We start from the raw sequence: 13,687 nt of genomic DNA on the forward strand, positions 1-13,687 counted from the left end.
TCACTTTTTATTATTATTATTTTTGTAGTTCTAGGCTCTTTATTCTTACTTTTTTTTTTCTTGTTTTTATTTGCATTTGCCCTTCCTCTTAGCAGTTTGAGCCTTATCTTTTTCTTTTAATACCCCTAATACAAGCCAATTACCTCCTTGTTTTATTCTTCACCCTTGTAGTGAATAGTGAAATTAGAGCGATTGTCTTGAGTGATATTTGAAAAAAAAAGGGGAAAAATGAAAAAAAAAAAAGAGAAAAAAAAGGGGAAGACGAAGAAGAAGATGAGATTCTTGTGGTATAGTGGAAATTTTTGTATATTTTGGAATAACTGCAATTGCAACTTCTTAGGAAAAGCCACCTAAAGTCAAAGAAGGTGAAGGGCATGAAAAAAAAAGGAAAAAAAAAGGGGGGAAAGAAAATCCAAAAATTGTTCTTCATTGTCATGTTTTTTAATAAGTTTGGGGGAATCCTATCCCTAAATGGTTGAGTTGATTTGTGATTTATGGTTATATAGCTCTTTCGCTCCTATTTAAAACTTCACTATATTAGGATTGAGCACCACTATCCAAATTTATTCACACCCTTTACCCCTAGCCTACATTACCACCCTTAAAAAGTCCTTTTGACCTTAGAGGGTGGAGTCATTGTCGATGGCGGAAGATTGGATTCAAGCCTATTGAGCGAGTTTGCCATGTCGAGATGTCAAGTAACCTTCTCTTGTTCTATTCCTTCTTACATTCATCGGCTCCATTCTTCGGAGTTTAGAGAAGCTACCTTGAATGGCGAATTTGAAACTAGTTGAGAGAACGCGGTATGTATGGTTGTAAAATTTTAGGAAATGTGCTCTATTTAGTTCTCTATGCTTAGTGTATAGTATGTTATAATCAACCTATGGACATCTTTGAGCATGCTTACTTTTAGTGTCTAGAAATCCTTGCATCCATTTGTGTTTGCTCCTTTTTTGTCTCACTTAAGAGCACCTTTTTATTTTATTTTTCTTCCTTGGTTTGTTTATTTTTTATTTGCCTTGCATTATAAGATCTAGAGTTATGGGTCAAAACTCCTAGAAAACCCTTACGAGAGCATTATTCATCCTCATTGGCAACTTTAGGGTTTAAATGGCTTGTCATTTACGCTAAAGATGACCATGATTCCTACGAAAATGAGTTAGTGTATATAGTTTCCTTTTTTTTGCTTTGAGTGCACTTACTTTTAGTAATTTTGCCTTGCTATCCTCCTCGTATCATTTCCTTCCCTTCTATGTCTCTTTGCACTTTGCTTGAGGACAAGCAAACACTCAAGTTTGGGGGAAGTTGATGAGTGAGATTTATATCACTCTTAGGGTAGTTTTTTAGGCTATTTTACTTATTTTATGTTGCATTTTAGTGTTTCGCTTCTTTAATGGCCCATGCCCGAGACGTTAGCCCGGGCCTGACCACCCTGCACCGCCCGGGCTCATAAGCTCGCCCGCCCAGGCCCTCTTTAATCACCCGCCCGGGCCCTGTCTCTCCCGCCCGAGCGCCTGACCGTTGGATTATTTTTCGGGTTTCTTTTGTTTTACGACGGCTGTAATAGAGAGAGGTATAAATACCTCTCTCCCCCTTTTTAGGAGGGGATTCAGATTTTTAGAACCCTAATCTTACTGACTAGTGTAAGAGAGAGGAAACATGGCTCAAGAGGTGTAATTTGGAGATTGAAAATCAATGAAAAAGTGACAATTTCTTTGAACTTTTTTGTTTCCTTAGCAATCCTCTCAATCCTTTCTTTCTTTCTCATTGTTTTTATGCATTTCTACTTTGTTAATTTCATATTTTCATAGTTTAATCTTCATGTTCAATAGTTAATATAGATTAGACTCTTCTTCTTCTCTTTGTTTCTTCTTGTTTGTTCATTAGATCTTGTTTTGAATTATTGTCTTTTTTTGTTGGATTTTTGATATTTTTAGATTGGTGATTGATTGCTATTTTCTCCATGATTAGAATGCCTAGTAGTGTAATGGGTAGTGAGTAGTTAATCAACTAGGACTGGGAGTAGCCCAATCATTATTTTCATCCTATTTGTATGAGTAGAGTTTATTGGGTTGGCTTTTCTTGAGGTTTGTGCAATTTCAATTTTTGGTGTTGGTTGGTGACTAAGTTGATGTGAGCTCCATCACCTTTTGATCCTTTGTTGCCCAATTAAAGGTTTACTTTTATGTGGATGACCTTCATGATTGATTGATTTATTGTTGCACATCACTTGTTGATTGGTATTAACTTGGGTTTAGGCTTCAATTCTTAACTTGACCTAGTTAGGTGATAACGCCTCGAAACATAGGTTTTATTGCCATAATTAGGACTCTAAACTCCCTAACAACGATTTTAGAGGTGTTTAGGTTTGCTTATTCCCTTTGCATATTCCCAATACATGTCAACCTTCTTATCTTTATTTGGTTTTTGGATGTGAACTTATGATTGTGGTGATTTTCCATTTCTAGTGTTTTTCCTAATTTGATTTCAATAATATTATTCACTTAGTTCAACAAAAACTTGACCATTTTTTCGATTTAGCTTACTATTAGCGATTCTATCTTAGTGAGACCCTCCGATCCTTGTGGTTCGACCCTTGCTTACCACTTAAGTAGTTTAGGTGGATAGTTAGGTTTTTATTTGACATTAGGGGAATTAGTAACGATCTAGTTTTTCCTACGTTCAGCAGCCCTAAGACGTATTCTTTCTAAATCCGAAGATAAATCTCATCATTTCTTCGCAACAATAAAAAAAAGAATGCGAAATTCGAGTGGACGGAAGAGGCGGAGCAGGCTCTTCAGTAGGTTAAGGAGCACCTCCGACAGTTGCCTCGATTAATCAGTCCGGCCGAAGGAGAAAAACTATATGTATACCTGGTTGTATCGCCGCATGCAGTTAGCGATATTCTCCTGGCTGGAAGATAGTCAGTGCAAATTCCGATCTACTTTGTTAGCCATGTGCTAAAGGATGTAGATATTCAATGGTAGAGAAATTCGGCCTGACACTGTTTATGGCCAGCCGGAAGCTAAGACCATACTTTCTATCCCATAGTATCCTCGTCTATTCCGGTCTGCATTGCTAGGGATGACGGGTTAGATGTCCTGAAAGAGCTGCATAAAGAAGCTTGCGCCTCTAACATTGGGGGGAAGAACATTAGGAGAAAAGGCATTAAGGACAAGGTATTATTGGCCCACCTTAAAGGAGGACGCTCTTCTTTATGCAAAGAAGTGTGATAGCTGTCAAAGGCATGGCAACATATATCAGAAGCCGTCCAATTATTTGACTCCAGTTCTTTTCCCCCTTCCCTTCGCCAAATGGGGAATGGATATCTTGGGCTCATTTCCTGTAGCGGCCAACCAGAAGAAATTTGTGATAGTAGCAGTAAACTACTTCACAAAATGGGTGGAAGCTGAAGGTATGAGAGTCATCACCACCAAATATGTAAAGAGGTTCATCTGGTAGAACATCATTACAAGATTTGGGATGCCTCAGTCTATTATCTTTGACAATGGACCGTAGTTAGAAACGCCTAAGCGCCTAGAATGGCTGGCCGACCACGACATTAAAGCTCACTTCGCTGCCGTTGCCCATCCTCAGACAAATGGGCAGTAAGAAGTCTTCACCAAAATTCTCTCAAGCGACATAAAAAAGAAGCTAGACAATGCCAAGGGATTATGCCTAAAAATTAACGGCTATAAATGTGACATGTGGCCCCATCACAACCCTACAAGTGGCACTCTTCTGTTGTAGTAAAGTACATGGATCATAAGCTTGTATGGACTAAAGTACATTTTTCTGAATAAAGAAAGGTAAATTAAGTCCTTCTTATGGCCTAACCTGTACTTAGGCCCAGTAAACACAAAAAGCATCTTTCTATAAAGGGTGTTGTGTACTCTCTAATCAGTGCGCCACGCGTCATAGCATTATTGCTTAGCCAATCAGATGCTCCCAAATTAGGGTGACATCAAAGTACAACAGTCATTTCATACACTATAAATAGTCCTTGAAATTAGAGTGTTCGGCTTGTTCCAAGGCAATTGATACGGAGCGTTCGATGTGTTCCAAGGCAAGTGATACGGAGTCTTCGGCCTGTTCCAAGGCAATTGATGCGGAGTGTTCGGCTTATGCCAAGGTAATTTATGCAAAGTGTTCGGCCTGTTCCAAGGCAATTGATGCGGAGTGTTCGTTTTCTTCCAAGGCAATTTATGCGAAGTGTTCGACCTTTTCCAAGGCAACTGATGCCGAGTGTTCGACCTGTTCTAAGGCAATTGATGTGGAGTGTTTGGCTTCTTCCAAGGCAATTGATGAGGTTTATTCGAAGTGGTTTGCAGGCCCTAATGGTTTGTGTTCCGTCAATGATTTTTCTGAGTATTGGTTATCTCCCGAACAATGTATGCTAAAATTTGTAAAGTGGCAAGATTGTATTTTTGTGTGCCTTTGAAAGTTTGTTGAATAACCGCGAGTAATGTCGTAACTAATATTTGAATTCATATTGAAGTTGAGTGTTGCCCCACTTGACTAAGAATCCCCAAGCGCGCTATACAAGGTTGTGCATCAGACGCACAGGCTTGCAATTTACATGGTATGTTGCGTTGAACGCAGTTTGCTGCGTGCGATGTCGTTGTCGGTTAGCTGGACGCCTAATTGTAGGCGTGTTTTTCAAGTTTCACTCACTCATTAAAAAAAATCCTCTCTAGTAAAGTCGCCTAATTGTAGGCGTGTTTTTACTTCGCCAACACGGTATGAGCGCGTATTATATTTGACTACCCCATTGTTAAAGTTTTATCAAAAATATGCCATTGAAGTCACCAACAATTTTTTAAAGAAATAATCATAGACCTAATTGCATATTGAAAAACCGTAGGGACAAATTAAGGATTTATCTAATGTAGATTTCCCGCCATGACTCCATAGATGGTCAGGAACCAAAAATTGAGTTTGGGGATGAGAGTACAATATAGTTTGGAACTATATTAATACCGATTATTATAAATTTCATGCCAAAGAATAATCAATTAATGTTTTAAGCACCCGAAGATCAAATTTTGCGTGTTGAAAATCTAATTTAGGTTCTAAAGATAATTAATTTTTTTTATGAAAATATATATTAAAATTATAAATATTCAATTGGGCTTTAAAAAATGGACTTAAAACGTTTTACGCGTTTAATTTGCAATTAATCATCATGAATAATTAATTAGGCTCTCATAGTTTTATTTCAAAACGCATATGACCTGGTTATTCGGACTGCTCCTTCATTGGGCGTGCCAACTAACACCGCAGTATATTTTATGATTGGACCCTTAAATGGGGAGACACGATTATATGTCTAATGTAGTCACTAAGACTCAACATCAGTCCACTGAAAAAAGAGTTTTATAGAATGAGAGAAATTAGCATTGACAATAACTACAACTGTATAGTGCCCCTGGAATCCTCGACCAAAGTCGTTTCAATAAAAACGGATTGCAGTGAGATTATCAGGGCGCTAAAAAACGATTATGAGCCGCCAATGGAAATTAGGAACATATCAAGGAAAATAAAGGAAGAAGCAGGTAAGCTAGATTTTATTTCTATTGTTAAATGTAAAAGAGAGGAGGTCTCTAGGGCACATTTCCTGGCAACTAATGCAAGGAAAAAGTAGCCTTTTCTTCCTCTTTCTTAGCCATTGTCAAAAAAAAAAAAAAAAAAAAAAAAAAACAATAACTACAACACTTGAAAGGCAACATTGTTTTCGTAAGGGCTTTGCTAACCGACACCTTAAAATTTCCTACTAACACCCTAAATACAGTTTTTTTTTTATACTGTATTTATATACTTTGCATTTATTTTCTCTCTCCCCTTGACTTTGCATTTATATACTTAGCAGGGGCAGATGATTTCTTTTCAAGCATAAAATCTCGTGTATATAATCTCCCCTGCTAGGTATTTGACTTTTACAAATGCAAAGTATTTATATACCACTCCCGCCACACACCACCACCACCACCACCACCACCAGCAACACCACCACCACCACTTTACCCCCGACAGATCACCTCCACCACCTTACCCCTGACATATTGTTTCAAGCAACTATCCTCTGTTTTTTCTGAAATTTTTTTTAAAAAAAAAAAGAGAGGCGTCCTTGGCAAGCGCTCCACCACATGGTGAGGCGCCTGCCAAGGACGCCTCCACCGGTGGTGGGGCGTCCTTGGTGGACGCCTCTCTTATTTTTAAAAAAAAAAATTCAAAAAAAAAGGGGCGCCCACCAAGGACGCCCCAGGCGCCTCACCATGTGGTGAAGCGCCTGCCAAGGCCGCCTCCACCTGTGGTGGGGCATCCTTGGTGGGTGCCCCCTTTTTTCTGAATTTTTTTTTTAAAACGAAAAAAAAAACAGAGGAGAGAACAAGGGGATAGTGTGTCAGGGTACGGTGGCGGTGGTGGTGCCGTGAATTAGAAGATGGTGGTGGTAGTGGTGGTGCCGTGGAGAAGAAGAAGGTGGTGGTGATGGTAGTGCCGTGGAGAAGAAGGTAGTGGTGACGTGGAGAAGAAGATGGTGGTGGTGGTGGTGGTGCCGTGGAGAAGAAGGTAGTGGTGACGTGGAGAAGAAGATGGTGGTGGTGGTGGTGTGTCGGGGTACGGTGGTGTGTCGGAGTACGGTGGTGTGTCGGGTACGATGGTGTTGGTGGTTCGGTGGAGAAGAAGATGATGGTGGTGGTGGTAAAGCGGGAAGTGGACTTTTGAAATTGGAGGAGGGTTTAGGGAAGTATAAAAATACTGTATTTAGGGCGTTAGTAGGAAATTCTAGGGCGTCGTTTAGCAAATGAGTTTCATAATTATACCACCAAAAAGTGGACAATATGGACTTGAGTTGGAAAGAGAGACAAATAATGCCAAACCTGACACTGCTTCAGCAACAATCGGTTCATGTTACTGTTGCTAAGGTTATTGTATGTTCTTAACGCTCCTGAACCTTTGAATGAGCTCTAAAACGTTCAATTTCACCAGCTGCTAATTCCTCAGTCGTCTCTGGTAGTATATAAAGATCTGAAAATTAAAAGATCTAAAATTAATATGATCTGGTACAAGTTATAATATTGAACCGACAACAACAATATCAAAGCTTTAATCCCAAAAGGTTTAAAGCAATAAAAAAGAAAAAAACTTGGCACATTCAACACCCTGTGCAATCATGCTTACATTGTCATTTGCCATCAGCCAACATGCAGAAGTTTTTACGACACACTGTCCATAAACACAGCAAGCGAAAGGGTGATACTGATACCCCCAAACATCAAATTCCTAACTATGGTATATAGCCACTAATAAATAGAGATATGTAATCACTCTTCCATTTTTTTAAAAAAAAAAAAATCTCCTTTCTCATTTTTATGGGCAAAATATCACTAATCCCGACGACAATGAAGAATGAACAAGTGAGAATGCTCAATTTTATTCTCATGAAATTACCAAATGCTTTGGATACCGGTCGATGAGCTGCAATCTCATACATACAGCATCCTGATAAACATAGGAGAAATCAAGTCATACTTTATGCAGCAAAGAATCCACGTACCATTAGGCCACAAAGAAAAGACAAATGTAAATAAGGACCAAATATCATATTTAAATCAACAAGATGTGTCTGCGAGAAGTCTAGGACACACGTATTTTGGTGTTCCAACCACCTAAAGCACAAGACTAATATTGGCTTCAAGCCATGTCACATCGTGGGCACAACGAATTCAAAAAAAGTTAATATCTGATATTAGCTATTTACAAAGTTAAGAACAAATAGTTATCAACGCAAGGTTTCTCATAGACGAAAAGGAAGAGAGAGAAAAACCTGTTTGGCCGTTGGGTGAGGCTTCGGATGAGAGAGAGGATTTCGGCAACACAAAAACATCTGCATAACACAGCCACACAGGCTCAAAGATATAAGCTTTAAAAAAAATCTGCCACTACATTTGGCCATATAAGGACAGAAGTGTGTATCATAGAGTTTCATGACCAAGACGTTAACATAGCAAAAAGAAGCACCAGAGAACCTTAGGCCTTGTTCTTTTGAGCTAAATTGAGTTGAGCTGGATTGAACTGTAGTGAGCTGAAAAGAATAGGGCTCAAAAGAACAGGGCCACATACTTTTTCAATGCATAAGTGAAAGTTTTGAGCAGAAATCTTCAAAGTTAAAAGCAAAAGGCTCATCTAGAAATATATCTAGACCCATTGCTAATTTTACTATCGAAACAGCGTACTAGAATCTGTCAACAATAATGGAAATCTTCCCACAATATTGACTAACTTATCGAGCTTAGTTTCAGGCGTTATGTAATGCATGGTAAAACAAGCAAACAAATGAAACTGTAGGAACAATAACTTAATCTGACTTCCATTAGAACTTTTGTCATATTTTGGTACATTAGTTATTGAAGACAAACTACACTAGAGGGAGACAGTGCGCCTATAGAGTACTTCATCTTCACTTTCATCTTCTTCATCTGATACATTGTAACTTCCTGCTAGTTCTAACTTCCCACCCATGTTAAATGTGGGGCCAGAACTCTCAGCTTCAAAAACATCACCCTGAATTCTTTCATCAAACCACTTATCACTACAGTTGAGAAACGCTGGCAAGGAAGACCTGATCCCTTTACTTTGCAGTTTCTGATATCTAGGTTTAATCCGCGATTCCAAGCTGTAAGTAAAATATTCTGGAAATTCCACTAGCTCTCTCAGAGGACGACCCATTTCACTCTTGAAGAAATAATAACTGTTCTTCATGATTACAACATGCACTACCACTAGTTGTGGGCATCTCACGACCATCCTAGCAACATCTTCAGCTGGTATTCCCCGTGCTAAAAGAAACTCAACAGGTTTCATAATCACATGCTGACTAAGGCTGACTATCTGCGGCATTCTCTCAACAATTCGTGCAAAACCATCTGGATCAATCTTGAGCTTCAAATTGAAAAAGTACTGCTGTGTAGACATTTTTGCCTTCAGAGGTAGCCCAAGAATCTGAGGGTATTGTGCTATAATTGAAGGAATTACTTCTTTACTAATTCCAAAGCTGATCAAACATTCTACATTTGATGACACACTTGCTTCTAAATCATAACCAATTACATATGGTCGCTTCTCAAACATTCGAGCCAATATCTTCTTCGGCAATCCCAGTGAAACCAAGTACTCAACAAGTGGTTTAATCATAGTGCCTACTCTCATCCCCAAAAGATATGGATATTGTGTCACCATTGGGCCAATATCTCTGGGATTCACCCCAATACTTACAAGGTATGCCACCGATGTACTCATGGTACCCTCAAGCTTAAAGCCAAATAATTCAGGATACTTTTGCAGCACATATCCAATATCTTCTTTCTCAACATCAAGGCCACGAAGAAACTTGACTACCGGGACAAGCTCAACCACCACACTGGCATGTAAAACTTGTGGGTAATTCTTCACAAACTCACCTAGTTTTGATCTGGGCAACCCAATCTTTTCCAAATACCCTAATACAGGGATCATATTCTTGCGAACGCTACAACCCAGCATCAATGGGTACTCATTAAAATCGTCGATACTCAACCCTAGTTTCTGCAAAAACTCCACTCTCTCCCTCATAACTTCAACAGTGGAGGGCAATTCAATTTCTTCTAATTCATCAGTAATTATCCCCAAAGTCTTCAAATAATCACATATTATCACTTTCGACACCAGCCGTTCTTTTCGACCTTGGACGACCCCCCAAGTAACCGATGGCATTTCATATTCAGAAAATTTATTCGATTGCGTTGAAAATGAATGCAAACAATAAACCCCATAAACCCTAGAGTTCAAATTTGGGGATTTATATAACTGGATATTTCTAGGAAGGGGAAATTTCGCATTATGGAAGGATTTCAGCAAGTGGCGTACCCAAGGAACCCCCAAAATCTGGATTTCTTTTAGCATACTAGTGAATAAAACTTTTTAAAAAAAGAAATTCTGAATTCTTATTCAAAAATTAAATCTTAAATCTTAAAACTTACAAGAGTGATCCCAAACAAACCTTCAATCTTATTGGAATCTGTCGCAAAAATACTTCAATTTCGTTCCTTTCACTCTTCTTATCTCTGAAAAGTAACTTCAAATGATGCCGGCAATACGAAATTGAACTATTTAGATTGAAAAGAAAACTGGAATGAGTGGATGAATATAAACGTAGACGGTAATCTGATGAAATTTCCTTTGTAATAACACAAAAGGGTCAGCACAAATTCTACGGGTGGTAATGTGGACAATTAGGGTTACAAACTTTTCTTTCCTATGTTTCTTTGAATTTTTTCCCTACACATTGCTAAAGCCTAAAGGTGTAGATGATGTACACGCTAATACATATAGTATGGTGCACATATGTATATAAATAACAAGTCAAATGAATATATATACATCTTTGTTGGTATATGTTTGTTGGTATTGGTTTTGTGTTTATAATCTAGTCATTCATGTTTATTGTGCGCATGCTTCTCATCCTACGGACATGTGTATGTACTAATTTTGCTAAAGCATGAAATATTTTCCACTTTGCTTCCACTTTGCTTCACCGTCAAAGTAGACTAGGCGTAAGGAATATTTTTTATATATATTTGACATAGGCAAAATTGCTACTTCTATTAGTGCTTTATTCAAAAAAGGAAAAGTAAATTCATTTGTAATCAAGCAAACCCCTCTATTAAACAACATTTGAAGCTAAATTACCAAAACTAGTGTATTTGCAAGTAAGGGTCGATACTCAAGTAATGGTGCTTTGTGTATGTAATTTTCTTTTGCATAAGCTAATTCAGAAGCAAGTTTGGGTTAAAATTATCTCTCTTACATACTATGCAAATAACAAATCAAAACAAGTAAAATTAGGATGTGCAAATAGGGAAAGTGTTAGGGGATTTCGGAACAAACACCTAAGCTAAGCAATTGGAAAGATGAGAATGCAAAAACAACTATCAAGTAACGAATAAATGCAATTATACCTCAACAAATCATGAAGACACTCCTAATTCATAAACCTATTTCATTCTCACTACAATCTAACAATCAAAAGCATGCATCCCAAACGAAATGCGAGTGATGCAAATCATGCTCACTTATTTTCATGTCATACATGACTTACACTCCATGAATATGCAATTACTAGAATGATCACTTCTAAAACATGCACAATCATAAAAAAGCAATCGTTTAATCACAAGATTGAAGATACTTCATCCTCAAGTTTCTTCAAACACTCAACTTATGCGCATCACCTTACCTTTAGATGAAATCTACTCACTAGTTATCATTAAACTAGATTAAACAAGTTCAAAAGAAAGCAAAACCAAATCAAAATCCATGATCAACCAAACAAACAAAGCATTCAAGAGGATTTCTATTTGATAAAAAAAAATGATGAATAAATGAAGAAGAAGTAAACCAAAGCTATTAAGCTAGAGATTTAAGCTCCTAATTAGAGAAAACAAGAGAAATCAACAATAAAATAGAAAGATTTTACTTCAATAGATGAGAAATCAAAGTTCTACAACCTAAATTGTAAGTTTCTTACTCTTCAAGTCACTCTAAGAATGTAACACCCCCAAATTTCTCTCTTTTTGGAAAACTTATTTTAATATAAAACTCCTTGAGAAACTTGAGAGTGTTACCGCCACGTGATAACGTTAAAGGTTTTAATACTAACTACAAACTGAACTTGAAACTAATGCAGCGGAAATAACTTAAATAACTTCTCTTTATTAATATAAACTTTATTGTACAACTATGTAACAATGGAGATAAAGAAAATAAAATAACAACTTCTTGACTAATTATGATTCCTCACTAGCTCCCCCATATGAAGTATGCATCATATCAATCTGTAAAATCTGCTCGCAAAAATAGGGTCATCACAGGGACAAAGCCATAAAACAAAACAAATAAAAGCGTGTCAGTAAAAATACTGAGTACATGTATATGCGGAATATTAAACACTTTATTTAATTAAACTTTTGAAATATTTAATTTCAAAAAACCTTTCTTGGATACTTGATAATACTTATATAATATAAAGTATATAACCTTGATAAAAATCCTTTTTTCCTTGCCTAGGTACCTTTCCTAAAGTGTGCACACCCCCCAAGTTTAGTATTCCTTACTGAGTCTATTACGAGGGATTACTACCTTGTCCACATGACTTATACAAAAAGTACATTGGTAAATAATATAATGGCCGACGTTCTTGCTAATAAATAACAAGTCGTTGCCTGGGTAAATAATATTAATAGCTACCGTTCTTGTTAATAAATAACAAGTCATTGCCTCTTTATAATTGTGATCATAAAAGATCATACAACTAATAAAAATCTTTCAAAAATTAATCTTTCTTTATAATTGTTAATAAATAACAAGTCATTGCCTCTTTATAATTGTGATCATAAAAGATCATATAACTAATAAAAATCTTTCAAAAATAATCTTTCTTTATAAAGAATAGTAATTCTTATATAAAACTTTAGCCACTTAAAGGACATAAAATTAATAACTTGCTCATATGGAATAACCTTTGGAAAACTTTAATGACAATTTCAAATCTAACAATCTCAAATTACGACTTAACTACCAATATTGTACAACAAATAACTTGTAGACCTTAAAATTAAATCTTAAATATAATAAGAAAAGCAAACTGATTACTCGTAAAGCTCAACACTCATGATTATTCTCAAACTCCATAATGTGCTACTGCCAAATTATAACATTGGCACTTTAACTACATATTCTAAGCACTATCTATCTTTAATCTTAGATGCAAAGAAGTAATACTTGGCAGACGTAAAATTTGAAAGTCAGACAACATCGACATTGATTTTTTAGATTTCACGTTGGCATTGAATTATTACACTCATAAGCATACATAACAATTTTATGTTGTTCACGTTTAACTCATAGAAGACATGCTCATTATTAATTCAAATAACAATCCCAAAAAACATGATACTAAGTTGCAAAATAATATTTAAAGATATACATATACATACACATATATATACATATACATATATATATATATATATATATATACTAAGCTCAAAATTATCAAGATTACATGAGAATGCTCCTTACATGAGAAATAAGAATGAATCTCAACCATATAGTTATCATTAAACTAGATTGAATAAGTTCAATCAAAAGAAAGCAAAACCAAATCAAAATCCATGATCAACCAAACAAACAAAGCATTTAAGAGGATTTCACTATTTGATATATATATAAACAAAAATAAAAGAAAATGAAGAATAAATGAAGAACAAGTAATGGAAAGCTATGAAGCTAAAGATTTAAGCTCCTAATTAGAGAAAACAAGAAAAATCAACAATAAAATAGAAAGATCTTACTTCAATAGATGAGAAATCAAAGTTCTACAAGTTAGATTGTAAGTTTCTTACTCTTCAAGTCACTCTAAGAACATCTCTAATCTCTATAGTTTAATGTAAAAATCCTCTCTAAAACTATATATATATATATATATATATATATATAATATATAATAATTATAATATATATATATATAATTATATATATATATATATATATATATATAATGCATACTTACATGAAAAATGAGAATGAATTTTACTCTATAACTCTTATGGATAAGTGATGTAACTCTAATGAAAAAGTGGTGTAACTC

The 13,687-nt window shown here is 36.0% G+C and overlaps 1 protein-coding gene and 1 long non-coding RNA gene across 2 annotated transcripts; both read right to left on the reverse strand.

Annotated features, from left to right (window-relative positions):
• Positions 1 to 3: 3 nt before the first annotated feature.
• Positions 4 to 10,351, reverse strand: LOC130590356 (uncharacterized). Its single transcript, XR_008968005.1, has 3 exons — positions 10,020 to 10,351; positions 7,829 to 7,888; positions 4 to 7,029 (listed from the first exon to the last, which is right to left on the reverse strand). It is a non-coding gene; the product is annotated as an uncharacterized LOC130590356 (long non-coding RNA).
• Positions 8,345 to 10,026, reverse strand: LOC104887090 (transcription termination factor MTERF4, chloroplastic). The gene has a single exon (XM_010671677.3). It carries the CDS (start codon positions 9,940 to 9,942, stop codon positions 8,425 to 8,427), a length of 1,518 nt encoding a protein of 505 aa, XP_010669979.1. The 5' UTR covers positions 9,943 to 10,026; the 3' UTR covers positions 8,345 to 8,424.
• Positions 10,352 to 13,687: the final 3,336 nt, after the last annotated feature.

Source organism: Beta vulgaris, chromosome 2, assembly GCF_026745355.1.
Source record: "Beta vulgaris subsp. vulgaris cultivar EL10 chromosome 2, EL10.2, whole genome shotgun sequence".
Taxonomy (NCBI): Eukaryota; Viridiplantae; Streptophyta; class Magnoliopsida; order Caryophyllales; family Amaranthaceae; genus Beta; species Beta vulgaris.